Here is an 18,698-nt window from a genome sequence, read left to right as displayed (position 1 = left end):
AGAAGTGCCCCCGCATTCCTCCCATGGCCAGGAAGGAAAAATCACATCCCTCAACTGCTGGAAATCAGGGCGATGCTGAAGAAAGGAGCCATCAAGCTTGTCCCAAAAAAGCTCTGGGGTGTACTCCCGATACTTCCTCGTAAGAAAGATCGGTGGCTAGCGACCCATCCTGGACCTTCGTCTAAACAAGCACATAGTCCCAGAAGTCCTGGATGGTCACCCTCCAGCATGTGCTGGAGCAGCTGGAGGGAGGCGACTTCCTATCATCGCTGGACTTGGAGGATGCCTACTTCCACATCCCCATCCTAAAAGGACATCGCGTTCCTGAGATTTGTGGTCCAAGGGTGACGCTCAGTTCAAGGCCCTTCCCTTTGAACTGAAGTCAGCACCCAGGGTATTCACCAAGTGCCCAGAGGATCCACATTTACCCCTACCTGGACGATTGGCTCATCCAAGCAAGGACCAGAGAGCTCGCCGTCACGCACACAGCGAAGACATTCCGCTGCTCGAGGATTTTGGGATTCTCCAACTTCACGAAATACCACTTGGTACCGTTGCAAGTTGCCCTGTTCCTGGGAGCCAGTCTCGACACAGTGGCGTGATTGGTTTCTCCATTAGAAGAAAAGGACAGGCCATCCTGGGCGCGGTTCAGCGGCTGTCAACCATGGACGTCGCCAGAGTGAGGTCCGTCAAGTCCCTGCTTGGCATGATGTCCTCTTTGCCTGTGCATGTTGCGGATGCGTCAACTGTAAGAGTTCCTTGATGTCCATTGGATGCACGTGGCGGGCAGCTTCGCACACCGGATCTCGCTCAATGTTACCTTCTGCCAAGCGATCCAGTGGTGGGGCACCCGCATGCATCTGGCAGTGGGTATGGACTTCCAGACCCTGGCACATCAGGTGACGGTGATGACAGACTCCTCCCTGGAGGGATGGGGAGCGCACACCAGAGGGCTCCACGCAAGATGCCTTTGGCTCCCGGAGGAGAGGTCACTACACATCAATGTCCTGGAACTCCGAGCCATGTTCTGGGCCCTCGGGTCGTTCCTCCCATCCCTCAAGGGCAAGGTGGTAAGGATCTTCACTGACAACACCACCTCGATGTTCTACATCTGGAAGCAAGGGGGCATCTGATCCCCAGCACTATCCAAGGAGGCCAGGATCTGTGGCACTGGGCCGTCGGCCAAGGACAGGAACAAAGCACACCATCGCTGACTCGCTCAGCATGGAGCTGCACTTGTGCCACAAGTGGGAACTGTGTTGGGATCAAGTGGATCTACTTTTCCAACAATGGGGCAATCCCCATCGACCTATTTGCGACAAACACCAAGTGCCGGAGGTTCGCCAGCAGGTTCCCCCCAGCTCGGGAGTATGGGCGATGCCTTCTCATTCCCCCTGGGACAGCCTGTATGTGTGCCCCGCCCCCCCTTTCCCCTGTTGCTGTTGCGACTCATTCAACTTGGTCCCAGTGCAGGATGATCCTTGGCGTGGCCAAGGCAGATTTGGTTCCTGGACCTTCTGGACATGTCGGGTCTCCCCCCTCCCCAGTCAAACTGCTGATGGACGCGGATCTTCTCGCCAGAGAGTGAGGAGCCATTCTCCACCACGACCCGGGGTTGCAGAAACTGGAGGCCTGGCTCCTGCGGCGCTAGAGTTCGGAGGATACGCTATCCCGGCAGACTGCAAGGAGGTACTTGCAAAGGCCAGGGCGTCCTCGACTCTCGTGCTATGGACACAAATGAGGTTCTGTCTGGTGCCGTGCACAGATTAACCCTCTGCGAATTACGGCCCCTCAGGTGCTGCTGTACTTACTATCGTTGGCCATGGCGGGGCTGGCACATGTCTCCGTCAAAATCCATCTGGCGGCTATCTCCCGCTACACCAGAACTACTGGGCGGTTGTCCCTATGGTCCCATCGCTGGGTGAAGGAGTAGATGAAGGGACTGTTCCGATCGTTCCCGCCGGTGGGCACTCAACGTGGTTCTGTCCAGGCTCATGGGGCTGCCATTAGAGCCTCTGCATTTGGCACCGCTGAAGTTCCTGTCGTGGAAGACTGGGGGAGATCCAGGTCTTTCCTGTAAACCTCCATACCTTACATTCCACGAGACGAGGGTAGTGCTGAGGACGCACCCCTCCTTCATGCCCAAGGTGCTGTCGGACTTCCTCTCAATGAGCCCTTGGTGTTACCTGTGTCCTGTCTTTGTCGCCAGCTGAGAGGACTTTGCACTCGCTGGATGTGGCTTGAGCGCTGAAGTTCTATGTGGACTGCACGAAGACCCTTCGGAAGAAATCGCAGCTATTTGTGAACTTTGGACCTGTGAACCAAGGGAAGGCCCTCTTGAAGGCTTCCATTTCCAGATGGCTCTCTGGCTGCATCATGCACTGTCATTGGTTGGCAAACCGGCCGTCTGAGCCCATTCAACCAGAGCGATCGCTGCTACCATGGCATTCTTGTCTGGTGTGCCCCTGCTGGACATCTGCAGGGCTGCTACATGGAGGTCGACGCACACCTTCATGAGATTCTACTGCATCGACCGGGATTCCAGGGAGGAGTTCAGAGTCGGCCAGGCAGTGCTGCACAACCTGTGAAAGTGGGCCTGGTGAGGAGGTAAGAGATGCTTAATGTTGAGCCTTACCACCTCCCGTGGTTGCATGTGTACTGCTAGGTATTCTTGTATTCATGAGCATGTGAATCCATGCCAGACACATGCTGACGAACAGTTACAGATAAGTAACTTGTTCCTTTAAATCTTACAGCAAACTGGGCCATGGATTCACTGTGCCCTGATTGTACCATCTGTTCAAGTACAGTCATACAATTGGCACCTTTTGAAGGATGCCACTGTAATGCATTTGCATTGCAGCGTTTAGTTTACCTACTTGTTTTGCAAACCACTTAAAGATGCACTTTCTTTTTATGCTGGACACTAGATGGAAATGGTACAACTTTTTCCGTGATGAATAGTGGATCTGCATACAGGATTTAACAAGGTCAGTTTCGTGTGTTCTGGCTTAAAAAGCATCACATTCTCCTTTGAAGTATCCATATCCCCAATTCATGCATTGCTCATGTGTTGGGCCACAATTCAGCAAAGCCAAATCCTACTAAGTTTATGTCAATTATCAAGATTGAACATGTGATGTTATATACAAAAAAGTAAATCCCAGGGGTAAAACGACAAGCGAGTCCTTCAAATGTGCATACAACAGATAACAAACTGCTATATTAACATTTTAAGCAACCAGAGTATGGTTGTTGCGTGAGCCTTGTTTGTGTACCTTAGCCAAAGGGGATACATTTAATTGTTCTCCATGCATTGTCTCTACTGTTATTTCCCCTCTATTCATCACCTGTTTTGTATAGATCTTTGTTTCTTGGTAACTAGGTTTAACCTATATTAATCCTATAAATGGCAAAATTTACATACAAACCACTGCTCAGTTTATCACCTAATTAATTCATTTGTATTCTTGTCAAACAGAACTAAAATACATGTTTTGAGGCCTGACATTGATGGTACATGCAAAGTGGACAAGCGCTAGAATACAGTGCAGCTGGTAGTTTTTCACATGTAAAATTTCCTTTGGGACATCCATAGAGATGGGTTGCTCGTATCACATTCCATCCTAACTTTCAATAAAATTGGGGTAAGGTTGCCTTACAAACTGTCCCTTCAAATACAATGTAGTTCAGTTTTACCATGAACGGCAACATGTACCGCTGGGTGTACTTTTTTTTTTTTTTTTTTTTTTTTTCTTGCAAGCTCGGACTTGTGCAAATTATCCTTCTGCACGCATCAAATCAATAGCTTTATTCCCCCAATTTGATTGCAAGCTTCAATTGCCAGCATGCAAGTAATGCTAACAGAAATAAATCTGAACTGTGGGACTGAAACAATCACATCTTGGCTTTGTTTCATATTGCATGTAGATGTATGCACCCACAGCCATTGTCGGCTCTTGGTGACAGTGGGCAAAACTCGTGTGTGTGTATATATATTTTTTAATAGGTCATCCCTTGACACACTGACCTGAGCCCTTCAAACCTAGATGCAGCCCATTCTCACCATGCACATGAGGGAGTGGGCTGCGTAAGCTGCCCAGGGACTTCAAACACTATTATGAACAGTTTGGTGTCTGCAAAGAGCTACTGGGAAGCCTCAGGCGAGCTACCAGTGGCTTGCAATCTACTGTTTGGAGATCCTGGGTTTTGAACAATTTTTACACTCCACATAGACTTGGTGGATAGACTGCAATATCCTGGAGTAGGGCGGGTCGCGGGAGCAGTACATTTTAGAATCTGCCTGATAGACTGATTGGCTTCTCTTCTATTAGTTTCATGTTCTGGCTTTAACTTTCAGATCCAGCCAGTTTCCAGAAACAAGCTTCAGCTGGTAGGTGTTACTGCCCTACTTTTGGCATCAAAGTATGAAGAAATGTATGTTCCTGAGGCTGGGGACTTTGTGTATATGACTGATAATGCATACAGCAAAGCACAGATCTTAGAAATGGAAATGCTGATCCTACGGGGGCTGAACTTCAGTTTGGGGCGACCACTGCCAATACACTTCTTGAGGAGGGCATCTAAAGCCAGTAAGGTAAGTAAAGTGGTGTGACCTGTTGAACTGAGCCTTAAACAACTTTAAACAAGGAGTGCGACATTAACACATTGTTGGCTGAAGTATTGAAAGGTTGCAAGCTGTGCTCTTCATAGTATAGCCAAAGGTTTAATGCCAGCATTTTGACCCTGCATAAAATGGGCGTGCAGCCATTGCTGAAGCACAATGCATGGTTCTGTTGGATTGCTGTATCACTTGGGCATGGGTGACTGTAGGGGTTGGAGTAGTATATTCTGTGGCAATTCAGAACTTGGTACAACACTTCAATGCACCTTCCGTTTTGGGCATAGCAGGAGCTGGTAGTCCTTCTGGAAATTGATGTTTATTTGCATAGCTTATTGTTACATTGAAGTTGGTTAGCTGATAGTCGGGTGTGGAAAATGTTGTGGTGAATGCACAGCTAGAGATGTTGGTGGTTTTCACAGCCGATATAGATGGTCAATTGTGCTTATGTCTGAGTTTTTTGTTATAGTTTTTGTCATTGATCTGATCCTGTAGATTCCTGTGCACAACAGATCGATTATGGTGAACAGTAAGACCCTAATTTGGCTTGGCAATGGGGCTTCAGGTTCATCTGCCTTTTTTAAACCATTTCTAATGTGTGCTGCCTCCCATGCAGATGTACTGGTCACATCTAGAAAGCCTAGGTTGGTGTAACCTTGTCACACACCTTCCATAGTAAGGGTGGACTGCAGGAACTATTTGTAATTTGTAACACAGGGTGGGTGGCTTGAACACATCGCACTACCTGCTACTGTGTGTTCTGTTATCTCTATTGTTGGCTCACTTCATGTATGTAATTACTTGTCTTGCTCAGTCACCTACCTGTATTGCACCTATACATGAAGGGACCACTTTAGTCTCCTGTATCCACCTAATCAACATTTCCTACAAAAGTCTTATAACAGCGCCTCCATGCCCTTGGGCTGTAACTGCGCTATACAAATAAATATATATGTGAAGGTCATTGCTATGTTGTGTTTGACTGACTTCTTACTTTAGTTGGTGCTGATGCACTCAAAGGCTTTCGAGTTTGTGTAAATCCTGAAAAGGCATTGATGCTTTGACCCGAAGCGCGTTACAGGGGTACCCTTGTGACTATGGGCCCACAATTGCCAGCCCTGTTGTCTTGCATATGGGCTGCAGCATTCCGTGCCTGCTGCTTTAGGCCTTGTATTCCTTTTTTAGAATAACATCTTCATCCAAATGATGTCTAGTGACCCAGATTGGCATGACCTCCTTTAATGTTCATTGCTGCACAACTAACACGAACTGCAGCTCATGCTGTAGTGCAGGGGTGGTCATGCCTTGTAGCCAGAAACATTTCAGGTTACCACTCATTTATGTCATGAAGATTATTGCTCATGACTATTGAGGGCTAGCCTAGGTACCAGGATGCCAGCCCTGGAGTTCACCCTGCTCTAGCTGAAACCTTTAGTTGGGCACATTGATGAATTTCTTGTGCCAGAGTTGGTCACTGAACACCTGGGGGCACTGTAATGGATGTCACTTGATGGGTCTTGGACAGTCACCCCAAGATTGAGCTGCATTCTAATATTCTACATATATGCAGCTAACTAATCCGCTGGCAGTCTCCAAAAATGGAAGCAAACTCTGGGTTGGAGATCTAGCAAGTGTTCATATAATCCATCTTCTGATGTATCTATTTCAGTAAATGTTAAATATCACCAGGTATTGCCTAAACAACTTATGTTTGTAATCTCAGGCTGATGCCGTACAGCATACGCTGGCAAAGTACTTGATGGAACTTGTACTGGTTGATTATGATATGGTCCACTTTCGGCCTTCAGAAGTCGCTGCAGCTGCTTTGTGTCTGGCTCAAAAAGCGTTGGAACAAGGCACATGGGTGAGTTTGGGTTTAGTGTGCATATATTTTCGTGCAGTTGCAAGGTGTGCTAGTTTAGTAGTCTAGGCAACAAGCAACTCTCAATGACTACTCTATGGTTATCTGGGGGACGAGTAAGTGGGGGGGAGGGCGGGGGCAAGGGTTAAAATCCAGCAAGGCAACTTTAGTTTTTTTTTTCTTCGTAGCATTTGACTTGGTAGTAACATGTGCCATAGCTGATCAGCACCAGGAGTTAGCATGATTGTGGGGTGGGTGTGTTGCTCCCTTGGCAGTGTAAGGGATGGAAGCTGTCACCGGGTGGTTTGCAAGACTTCACATTGAAAAAATTTTCTTAGTCAACTTATGCACGCTTTGCTCCAGAAGTCTAGTTTTAACCACTCACCCCCCCCCCCCCCTTCTCCCCGGTAATAGAACTAGCTTCTGTGAGTTGGCAGCAGAGGGAAAGGTATGATGGGGAAACTGACTGTAATCTTGCGTATGGCGAGGCAAGAGGTTCAGTGGAAGGGCAGCTGAGTACTATTGTCACCCATGGCATCGCCATTAGTATGTTCGTTATCTTCTGTAACATGCACAGATGCTATAATCTGAGTGGCCTGCCAGGAATTTTGCCCACCTACAGCAGGCATAGTGTTGGGCATTGGTCAGGGTCCCAAGTCCCTGCTAATTTCACCCAGGACCCTAGCGTACTCTACACGCCCCAAATTAATTGCACCAATCAGTGATGATGAATTTGATCCAGCACTGAATGGACCATGTTTGCTTAGATCCCCCTTCCTAAATGGTAAGTTGGATCAGTTATGCAACGTTAATATGGTTTTTATAAAAAGACCATTGCGTTGAAGCTATTCGAAGTGAAATATGAACCTGATTTCAGATAATGCTTTATTACTTTATTTCAGGATTGTACTACACAACACTACACTGGTTATGCAGAAGAGAACCTTTTACTAATCATGAAGCACATGGCCAAGAATGTCATAAGGGTGAACAATAACTTAACGAAAAATGTTGTAAGTATTGTGTGTAGTTTGCTCTGCATAGCTGTCATTCTGCGGTCAATTGCACTGTTTGGAGGTGTGGGGGGGGGGGGGGGGATCAATGAAGATCAATTTTCCATGGATGATAAACCTAGTGTATCTGGAATACCATATTGACTAGTTGCTTGATTTTTGGGGTGGTTAATACATAACATTGATGGAACAGGTCTAAGATGCTCTTGTGCATTCATTGCGTTTCAATACCACCAAATGAAGATGTCTTCAAAGTAATTCTCCCACAGATGTTTTATTTATAGTAGCCAGTGTAGTTGCCAAAACTAGCGTTCAGACCTTCAAATTCTGCATGTGGCTTTGTTGACCACCTAAACGCTGATAGCCACTAGGAGGATGTCCAAATCCTGAAAATGGGCTACGGTGGAATATTATCGATGGGGCATTTGTGCCAGATCCTAAAAGCTTCATACTGTGTGCTGCTCAATGGATAGTATTTCAAGGTGTCCGTCACCCCGTCAGTGCACTAGCCCACTAGTGCATGAGGGCCTGCATTTTTGGTGTGCAGCAGCTTTAAAACCTTTTCACCTTGTATAATTAAGCCACTGTATCCTTGCTGTCCATTTATACATTAAATGGCTTGCTACTTGGGGTTTCCACACGGGCACTAGAGAATGCTTAACTGCTCTATTGTCAAATGGACTAAGCTATAAACATTTCACTGACTCTTTGGCACAAGCCTGATTGGTTAGTTATCAGAACTGCATGGTACCATATTTATTAGCACATTTTATTGTGCAGCTGTGGCATAAAATACAATTGCCTGAACTGCGTTGTCACAGACTAATCCAAGGGGCTCAGCTTTACTTGAATGTGGCCGTCACCAGGCTCTTTAGGCTAGGGGAGTAAAGATTACTTTGTTATATGAAGATTAATTGGTTGCATTGAGGTCAGTTTTTTTAAATTTTGTTTTTTCTTAATCTGCAGGCTATAAAGAATAAATATGCAAGCAGTAAACTCTTGAAAATCAGCACAATCTCTTGCCTGAAATCGGAACTCATTGAGAACTTGTATACCTCCTTAATGGAGGGGTGCTAGCTATAAGCTGGATTTATTTTTTTCATGCACTTTGTGAACTGCTGCTTTGTAAATAACTGTTTTTATCTTGATTATTAAATATGTATGAGGAGTTTGTGACTAAGAATAAAGATACTTTTTTATATAAATTTGCAGGTGGTTTCTAAATTTTCATGCTTCCTACACCAGTGATTTACAGTTCAAGCTGTGAATCTTTAGTCCCGACTGGATTCGCATCACTGATCTTGCTCCTAAAATGGGAGTACAAATAGTGCTATCCTATTGGGAGGAGGATGCAAAGGCAATGCCTTTTTTCTCTGCAGAGGAAGAGCCTACATCTTGCAGGCCAAGCTGCGCACAGTGCGTTATGCAAGTTGTTGTGGTTTGGGTGCTTTGTGGTCAAGGAGACAAGTGCCCTGTTGGGCTATGGGGCTTTTATTGTCAATCCATCCTGACTAAGCAACAAAGTGGGGACCTCGGGAGTTCTGCAAGGGCCCCATACTGGTCAGTGCCGGAAAGGTGCATGGGGTTGTACAGACAATCAACCACTGTTGACCCAATCCCCCATAAAATCCAACTGACTAGCTTAGCTGGTCACTACTGGGACAGGCAGCCTTGGAGGTAGCAGCACAGCCAGTGGCATGTATACTTTTGGGACCAGTCGGTAAGAGACAAGCTGGCAGAGCCACAGTGCCCACCTCTGCAGGTGGGATCTGGTGTAAACCTAAAATGGCTGGTCATGGCAGCAAGCCTTTTTGGTGAGTATTAACTCTTATCCAACAATGGTGTTGGAATTTGCTTTAGATCAGACAAATGGTTCAAGTCCATGTGAGATGCTGAGTATGGCGTGAAATGACTGCCTGCTAGGCCTATTCTATTTGGGGAACTTGGCATAGGAGGGTGGTGTGGTTTGTTTCCCACTGCCCTTAACTGGGAATACTAGACCTTTTGCACTAAGTTAAGCAAAAAGCCTTTACCTTGTCGGAGGCCTAAATGACACTTAACATTCACACGTTAAGAAGTAGGAATCAATATAAACATAGTTTGGGTGTGGGGAGGTAAAAACTAGCCTTGGTACATAGGCTAGGGAATAGAACAAACTATGTTATCCAAAGAATATGGATACCCCAGTGAAAATTGTTATTGAAGTAAAGAAGAACTTGGAAAGTTAAAGATGTGTTTACTGTGTCTCTGGCTTTGATTTCAAGCTCAAGGTGGGTCGGGGATAATCCATTCATTGATGGCAACAATTTATCAACAGAACAATTATATACTAACCCGTATGAGTTAATCGTTAAATGTCTTCTGCATAATCATGTCTCAAGTCTCCAAAAGAATAGGAACATGCTGCTAATGCATAAAAAGAGCTTAAGAACACATCAGTGACTGGTTCCATATCTGACAAGAATACAATTACATTAATATATAAGCAAGCATGATGGCAATCAGCAGTTTAGTTTTAAGACAGTACCTGTATCTGAGAATAGCCAGGCTAGAACACAATCTGCTAATCTGTACATAATGCATGTCTGTTTTATGAATACCCTCGGATTCAGAAACAAAGTTTTCCAAAACTAATGTATCAAATTAAGATATCATACTAATATTGGTTGAAGGGTGTACAAAAGATTGGAAACACAATCCGGAGACAAACCTGTTCTTTGAGAGAACAAATTCCTTCACATGAACAAAATGACTATAGTGCAGTCTTGGTAGAAGTAATGACTAGTTTAAAAAAGTAGGTCTCGGACACAGTACTCATTGGAAATTGAAGAGTGAATGAATGTTGGAAGGTGCCAAAGCGAAGCGTTTATAACAGCCGTCGTTGTCAAAAGAAGCATAATGTTGTCGTGTGCAGGTAGCCGCAATCTGACGGATTTGAATTGCATACAGATTGGGTCCCAGAAGGGTTATTCTGAAACACTGGTACTTTTCTACCATAAACTAAACGTCTGATTTCCATTAAGCTTTTGTGTATTGACTTTTTGTATTGGCAGATAATGGAAAAATGCGTGATTCAAAACAGTCTAACTTTTTATTGGCATTTTCTCAACATTGCTCTGAGATTCCTATTTATTATGTTGAAACAATACTTGACCACTTGCAAGTTGGCTTCAGACCAATAAGGGAACATAATGCGCACTCTTGTCAGTATAGAATGACCTGAAAATAAATGCAGATAACTGCACACAACTGGCTTTCCTACTACTGGACAACTCTGGCATGCACTACAATTGGCCATGTAACTATAAATTAAATATCTCCTTCAGAGTTTCACAAGGATCCAGACTCTCCCACTGCTCTCCATGTCCCCCTGATGAATCATTCACACCCACGGACTAACCGACTACAACTACGCAGAGGAGATGTAATTGCTAGTGTAGATGATCATGGAACCAAACCACTGCAACTGTCTCACTGACATCTACAATTGGAAGAGAATGAACAACCTCAAATGGAACACTGCCAAAATGGAAATGGTCTCGCCCACAGCAAACACAACAACCCACAACTGGATTGGCTGACTAGCATTGGAACACAAGCAACCAAAGACTGCCAACGTGGTAAATAACCGCGGAATACTCGTGGACGACAGACTATACTTGGAACCGTAAGTCAACGTAATTGCAAAACATGCTACCATCTCTTAAGACTTCTTTTTGGTGGGGGGGTGTGGTGCTCCCATACCTCTCCTTCCCACAGAGAACCCTCTGAGTTCAATTCCTAATATTAACCATGAATTGATTACGCAAATGGCCTCTATCTAGGAATGCTGCAAATATTTGCCAAGTAACTCGGCCAGGATTCTCCTGAGAAGAAACTGAGACCACCCCAGCTTTGAGAGGCCTTCATTGGCGACCAGTAAAAACACAAATTCAAAGCACTCTACATTGCTGATAAATCCCTACATGGAGCCAGATTCCTCCTGGCCAAGGTCGGCTGCTATCAACCAAGAAGGGACCTAAGATACGAAAAGCAGAAATTTGGAGGAACGGCATGGCATTCTCCTGCCTAATCTCCAACCTCAAGAAATTAGAGCGACCGAAGACCTCGCATTCAGCAAACTACTGAACCTTGTTTTTCAACAGACCATGAAAAACACATTGGAAGTAACACTCACAGAATGGCAGCAAAAGCCAAGAGGACCAGTCATGCTCCACAACTAGAGCAGCTCAATCAACTGGCCTATGCAGAAAGACACCCCACGTGCAATCTATGCATTGGAGGGGGGGGGGAGCCCAAACCAGTAACACATTAAATCAAAATTAGTATAACAATTGCTCACCTGCCTAACTAGGGTTGCCTGGTTGTGCACCACTTATCAAAAGTATTACAATACCAGCTGTGCACCCATTTAGTATCCAACCGCACAACAGGCCAAACTGCAACTGTGCCGACAAATCCCTGCGAGTAATTGGCACACACTAGGTACAAGCAACTCTGTCTTCAAAACCGTAGGGGGGAAACTAGCCTCCATGCTTGGATAGGAGGCATGGCTGCAACCAAGAACGTAACATATTATTGAGCGGCAACCAAAGACTAAGTTGAAACCACTTACTTGCCAATTCACTCTCCTGCTCCTATATAACCAATGTCACTAGGGATTGGCCACACTACACATGGACACACTGAAAATAATCTAATGCTTGCACTGAACAGACTCTGGGAATAACCTTTTGAGGGACTATTACTCATAAATCCATGGGCACTACACCAATGCAGAACCAAAACACCTAATCGACTAGCTCTGACCCTCCCCACCTTATGGATGCACTTAACCAGTGTGCAAGACTGTGACCACCCTAATCCCCTACGACCCGCACACCTAACAAACCCAAGCGCCCATCCGAGGCCTACCCTTGGTTACAAGTGGGGTGTCTCGGAAAAACTCCCACATGCAATACAATGCATAGATGCCAGTTCATCCTGGTTCTAAACCTATCCTCACTAACGCACTCCACCCTCTTCTCTTGCAGAGCCACATGAGTGCCTGGCGACTGCTCTAGTGTGGTAGCGGTGCATGATATAAATCAACATGGCATTACTAATGTAGAAGTATTTATAGCTGGAAAACGTGTGGGTATTGACTCCCGTATTGGCTGAGGTTTTTGTAACACTGATGCTACTGCAGACCAGAGTCTGTCCCTTGCTTTTGGAAACTGAGCGCACTTAAACAGATTCCCTGGCAGAAACGTAGCATAATGCCGCTGAGTCTTGCGTTTGCTGTGAAGGTGAGTGATATATCGGGCACCATAATTAGTGGCTGCTGCGGAGGGAGGACCTCGAGTGAATAACTGTCCCTCACAGGAGCAAGAATGCATCAACAAATGAGCCCACTTGAAGCCCTGGGAAGTTTTAAAACTTGCAACCTAAAAATTTGAACTGTGTGAGAAAATGCCTGTAGGGGAACAGGTCGGAAACCCTGGGGGTGAATGAGGTGGCCCAGAACAGCTTAAGCCTGTGCCCAATGGGTTGATGCCCCAATTGTGAACCTATTGGGAAGTATGGGTGGGTATTATTCCTGAGCTTGGAGGTGATGAATGGGGGGGATGGATTAAGATATCTGGCAGCTCCGTCTTTGCTGACCTTGGAGATGCCGTTTAAATCACCATGTAACATATGCTGTATAACAAAGGCCTTGGCAAACTGGGGCAGTGAAGAAAAATCCAGGGACCAACCCTGTCTGGGCGCTTTGTAACCCCACTATTGGCTATCTGTACAGGTCACTGGCAGGAGGGGGTGGCTGGAAGTGAGCCAAGAATTTAATTCCTGACCCAGGTAGCCTGTCTAACCCATGTACCCTGCTGTAAAGGGGGGGGGGGGCATTGCAACGACATCCTGGTTGGAATGTCAAGACCTGGATGACTAGACAGAGGGCATGAGAGGTAAATAATTCTGTCTTGGCTGCTAGGTTGTTTAAGGATATCCTGGCCTGAACCACAAATTGCAGATCAAAGGTGATGGCGTTTGCCAGAGCTGGGAGGGCTGACGGCCATTCCTAGCTGTGAGGATGCAAGGAGGGGTGTGAACCAGTACCCTGCAGCAGATTGGGAATAGCCGACCCCGCTAAAAGGGTGGGAAATGATGCTTTCAGCCCAAAGAGCCCTGATCTTGAAGGCCAAGAAACAGACCCCAGTTGGATGGCATTTGCAGAATCGCCTGAGGCAGAGGTTACCTGATCTTTCTGAAATGGACTGATTCATTGGAGAGTGGCAAATATTTGAGACTGAAGGGATGCACAAATTGGTACATAGGAGGGAACCTTTGAGGGGATAACCGTGAGGCGATGGCGCAAATACAAAACGGGTATGGTATCTCTGGCTATATCAATGGCCCCTTTTGCAAAGCTTTATGAAGCACTACATTAGTTGGAAGAACTGGCTACACCCCTAGCCATGGGCCATGCTAAGATGACCTGTTTTAGTTTTGTGGTTCAAAGTACAGGACCCACTTGACAAAGGCTAAGGCTTCCTTAAACTGGCAAAATCTCCTCAGTGACTTGGCCAGACATGAAGAAATGGGCAGAACGACGCTAATGGAAGCAGTATTGGAGGACTGCAAATGGACGAGAGCTGAATTTGCAACCCAGGACAATTGTTGGGCTTGACGCAGCACCGCCCGTTATTAGCCCAGGAAGCAACTGCTATGCAATTAGCCTCTACGAAGGCTCCCTCTGACCGACTGGTTAGACCTAATGATGGAAACCTTGGGTTGGGAGACCTGGCTCTGTCATTGGATAATGAACCAGGAGGAGTGGTGCAATGTCCATTTGGCTCCCCTAAGGATGGGGGTCCTGCCCAAGAACAAACCAGCGGAAAACAATGAGGTTGTAGACATCGCAGCCTCTGGGGACAGCAACATGGTCTCAATTTTTCAAGTCCATGTAACCAAGGTAGTAGTCGGCAGCAGCAAGAACAGAGCTTGGCTTGGGAATATGGAGATGAGAACAATATGCCAAAAAGAGCCTATGGTGGACCCTAAAGCTTTCCTAGAAAATGTTCAATCTGACCAGAGGCTGGAGATGGGGAAAATAGCCAGGGCAAAGGAGTGTGACACTATTTCAGACTCTTAAGTGAGCTTATTGATATCATAATGATAGATGAGGATGATGAAGAATGGGCAAACCTGAGCATGTCTGAATTGGTGGAAATTGAAACTGACAGGGGTGAACAATAACTGGCTCAAGCATCTCCAGCAATAGAGCAGACTTGGAGATTGCCAGCCCTAAAACCATGCCAAACCTTTTTAGAATGTTGGAGGGAAAGGGGAAAACATCTAGGGGCAGCCAAGAAGAGCGTCTGGTCCCATGAGTCGGTCCCCTCTCCTAAAAAATCCAAACTAAGGGCCTCATTGATTGTCTTACTACTGTTTAAAATCTTTTTGTTGCTGTTTGCACACCCTGAGAGTCTTCCAGCTGTTTAAAATCGCTATTAGATGTGTGAACATCCTGCTTTTCATGAGAATTGCTTGATGTTCTGTCTGGTGTACTATCTGTTCCCTTGCCTTGTCAACACCCATTGTCTCTTCCCTATCCTGTCTGTCTCCCTGAGCGCTTGCTCCCTTCTTGCCCCCTCACAATGGCACCTTAAGTCTGGCAGGAAGAAACTGGACATACTTGCCTCAACCCAGGCATTCCCTATCGTTGACACCTACATCAGTGCTTCTGCCACACTCACTGACATCCTTTGTTCCTTAATCCTGACCTATGGATTGCCCATATGCTGCTTTTCTCTTTACCCTTCCTCACGCACAAATGGTGGCACCCGCTGTAAGGCCTTTTGCCTCTTCCACCACCAGGGCTGTCATAAATGTCTCGATGGTACCATCCTAGTACAAGGACTTCAACTTAACCTATTTTTGATAGGCTCCTTTCTCACCGCTTCACATGCTCCCTTGCCCCCTGTTTCAATGGCTGCCCAGGCTCCCTTGCCAACTATGCCCACCCTGGCTACCTTGCCTCCTACAAACCTCAACTCTTTGTTGCTCTCAACTATACAGGCTCCCTTCCCTACTCACTACACTGACCACCTCAGGCCCTCCACCCTGCTGCCCTGGCCACCCACTGCATCTGGAGCTCCCTTGCCTCTTCCTACCTCTATCTCTCAAGTACTCTTGCCACTTGTGGGGGGACCCTCTGTCCCCTGCATCTCCCCACCAAAGTCCTTAAAAGTGGCAACCTGCTCCATGTCACCACACTAAACCCATGCTCTGTCAAGCACTCCTGACATCTGCCACCTCCTAGACCTTTATGTTTGTGCTCTTACTGAGACATTGTTTAAGGACAGCTCCCCTGAAGGCTACAAGATCCTGTGCCCAGGCCCAACGGGCCAGGAGGTGGAGTAGCCTTGATCCTTCCTGAGTGGATTTCTGTTTCCATCATTCTCATTTGGGTCTACTCCTCCTTTGAATGCTTGGTCTGCAGGCTCTCACCTGTCTCCTTACTCTGGCCACCTTCTATCTGCCGCCAGGCCAGATCACATCTTCTCGGAATGGGCTGACCTAGCCTCTTCTCCCCTTCCAACTCATCCTGCTGTCTCATCTTAACATCCCTCTTGACTCCCCTGACCCTTTCCAAAACATGAGACACTCCCTTTCTATTCTACTTTATGGTCCTACGCACACTACTTGCCACACCTTGGATGCTCATCACCAGACATCACTCTATTCTGCTCACTACTTCACTCTCATGGACTGATCATTTTCTTCCCTCCACACTTTAATCTCTCTTCGCCTTTGGCAATAGCACACCCTACACCACCTCCTGCCTTCAAGGTCATCCGACCCATGAACATGTGGCAGCACTTGCCTTTGCCTCCACCAACTCTCCTACTACTGTGGCTGACACGGCCCGGCCCTCCAACTGTCATTGTTCCATTCCTGATATTCTTGCCCCTGTCATGAGGGTCCGACAGAAGCCTGCCAAAAAGTGCAACTCTTGGTGCAACCTTGATCTGGCTTCCCTTAAATGCCAGTGCAGAGCAGCAGAACGGAAATGGAGATCTTCAGGTGCACCTGCTGACAACTGACCTGCACTCTGTATCTGCTCCAAGAATTTACATTCAAGCCTGCATCTCTGTGGTATCTAATAACACGGTTGAACTCTTCAAAGTCTGCAAGGAACTGGCCAACCCTAATGCAGCCACAGCCTCCACTACACCTACCAAGGCCCTTTGCTAAGACCTGCTCACAAGCTTCACCTCCAAAACACAGGACCTCCTGTCCTCTTCTGCACCCCAGGCCCCCTGCATCAACATCTCTTGGGCACTCCTTGGCTGCCCCACCTCACCCCTTTTGTCACACCTGATGAGGTCTGTAGACGAAACTTGTCTATGAAACGCTCCTCCAAACAGGTGGACCCCTGCCCCTCCAAAACCATGAAGGAGCATATTGACAATCTCGCTCCAGCCTTGGCTGACCTCTGCGGCCGCGCCACTGGAGTTTCCCCTCTCAGCACCCCTTTGTGCACCCGCTGCTTAAAAAAAAGCTGATCTTGATAACCCCTTTCCTGGGGAAACTCCTGAAGCACTCAAATTACTCTCCATACTGAATTTGTTGGTTGTCTCCATGACAATCAGTCTGGCCTTAGAGCATCAAGAGGCATGGGAACTGCCCTTCTGAACACCTGCTAAGACCTCCTCTGAAATCTTGATTTCAACTCACCCTTTGTCCTCATTCTTCTCGACCTATTCTGCTTTTGATACCATAACCACAACATCCTGGTCACCCGTCTGTTACCCTGGGCACCGCCGATCAGAGCCTGGTGTGGCTCACCTTTCTTTGACTGGCCCGCCCAGGTGCAACTCTGGACCTTTCTCAGCCTCTACCACTCTCTACTTGTGTCCCCAGGGATCTAACATTTATACCCTGGTTCTTCAATATCTACTTGGCCCACAGGATCTCTACCTTTACATTTCAGTGTTATGCAGATGACACACAGCGCTCTTTCGGGCTAACCTCTGCCGCCTCCTTGCTCATCCCTGACTGTCTATCTGCAAATCATGCTTGGTGTGCTGCTAATCTATTTCTGAATGCCAGTAAGACCGAGATTGTCATCATTGGGACCTCTTCTCATGCTTTCCCACTGGCCTGCCTCCCTTGTCGCTGCTCCCTAAGCTACCAATGAGGCAAAACATCTTGGGGTCATCTTCAACTCAACTCTCTTTGTCACATCCGACATCTCCAAAAAGTCCAACTACCAACTGCACCTCCTCGGATATTCTACCTTTTCTCACTGCCCCAAGGGGCTCATCACCTCGAGAGCCCTGGTTCTCTCTAGGCTGGCTGGACTATTGCAACGATCTTCCTACTTCTACTCTTGGTCTTCTACAACTCATCCAGAACTGCAAGACCTATCCTTGACCTTGAGCCCTGGGACCGCATCTCTCTGGAGATGAAAGCCTTCCACTGGCTCCCAATGGCTACAAGTAACAAGTTCAGGACCCTCTGCATAATACGCAAGGCTTTCTGGGGCAGGGACCTGCACTAGCTACACTGCTCTCTCCCTAAATACATTCCCTCGAGTCCTCTGCATGTCCTCCAACTCTGTGGGTGAGCTGCTTTCCCAAACAGATTTGGGGGAGATCTATTCTCTGCAGGTGCAAACCCCCTCCCCACCCCCCAACCCCTCTCCATCTTGAGCTGGAGCACCTTGCGTTCTGGAAACTCTTCCAGACTACTTTTCTTTTCTTTCTTACCGCCTTTCTTTTCTTTCCACCCTCCTCCCCAACTCTTCAGTTCAGTTTTTTGCTGACTGCCTGGTTCACCTCCAGAGCCTACAGGTCCCAGGCTCCCTGCCAGTCTTTTTTCCCTTGCCTCTGGGCTGCTGCACTTAGTTCAACATTACTGCACGTTCAGCTTGCGCCCCTTGAGCGGGGCAACCTCTCTGCACTTAAAACAGGGCCCTGCTTGACTGGACTTTGTTCCACCCTATCGTCTCATCGCTGTCTCTATGCATGACTTAAGTGTATTAGGACCAGTTAGTCTGTCCTGTCCACCCCATGCCACGCCACTGTTTTCCATCTGCCCCACCCAAGTTTGGTCTCAACTGTACCACTTCATGCACTAAGAGCAATGTCGTCTGGCCTAGTATGCTAGTTTTCTGTTTAGATCATTCTGAATCTTCCAGGCCTAAGAATGATTACTGCAT

At 46.9% G+C, this 18,698-nt stretch overlaps 1 protein-coding gene across 2 annotated transcripts in view; it reads left to right on the top strand.

Moving 5' to 3' along the window:
• LOC138504143 (G2/mitotic-specific cyclin-B2-like) overlaps positions 1 to 8,700 on the top strand; it is a 46,453-nt gene extending 37,753 nt beyond the window's left edge. The window contains exons 6-9 of one of the 2 annotated variants that reach the window (XM_069624381.1): positions 4,361 to 4,597; positions 6,345 to 6,485; positions 7,385 to 7,495; positions 8,462 to 8,700. In XM_069624381.1, coding sequence (XP_069480482.1) covers positions 4,361 to 4,597; positions 6,345 to 6,485; positions 7,385 to 7,495; positions 8,462 to 8,572 — 600 coding nt within the window. In that variant the 3' untranslated portion in view covers positions 8,573 to 8,700. The remainder of the gene's footprint in view (positions 1 to 4,360; positions 4,598 to 6,344; positions 6,486 to 7,384; positions 7,496 to 8,461) is intronic. The other variant, XM_069624382.1, reaches the window with a different exon arrangement.
• Positions 8,701 to 18,698: the final 9,998 nt, after the last annotated feature.

Source organism: Ambystoma mexicanum, chromosome 11 (assembly GCF_040938575.1).
Source record: "Ambystoma mexicanum isolate Mex_15411 chromosome 11, UKY_AmexF1_1, whole genome shotgun sequence".
In the NCBI taxonomy this organism is placed as follows: domain Eukaryota; kingdom Metazoa; phylum Chordata; class Amphibia; order Caudata; family Ambystomatidae; genus Ambystoma; species Ambystoma mexicanum.
This window is presented reverse-complemented; position numbering and strand designations above follow the sequence as displayed.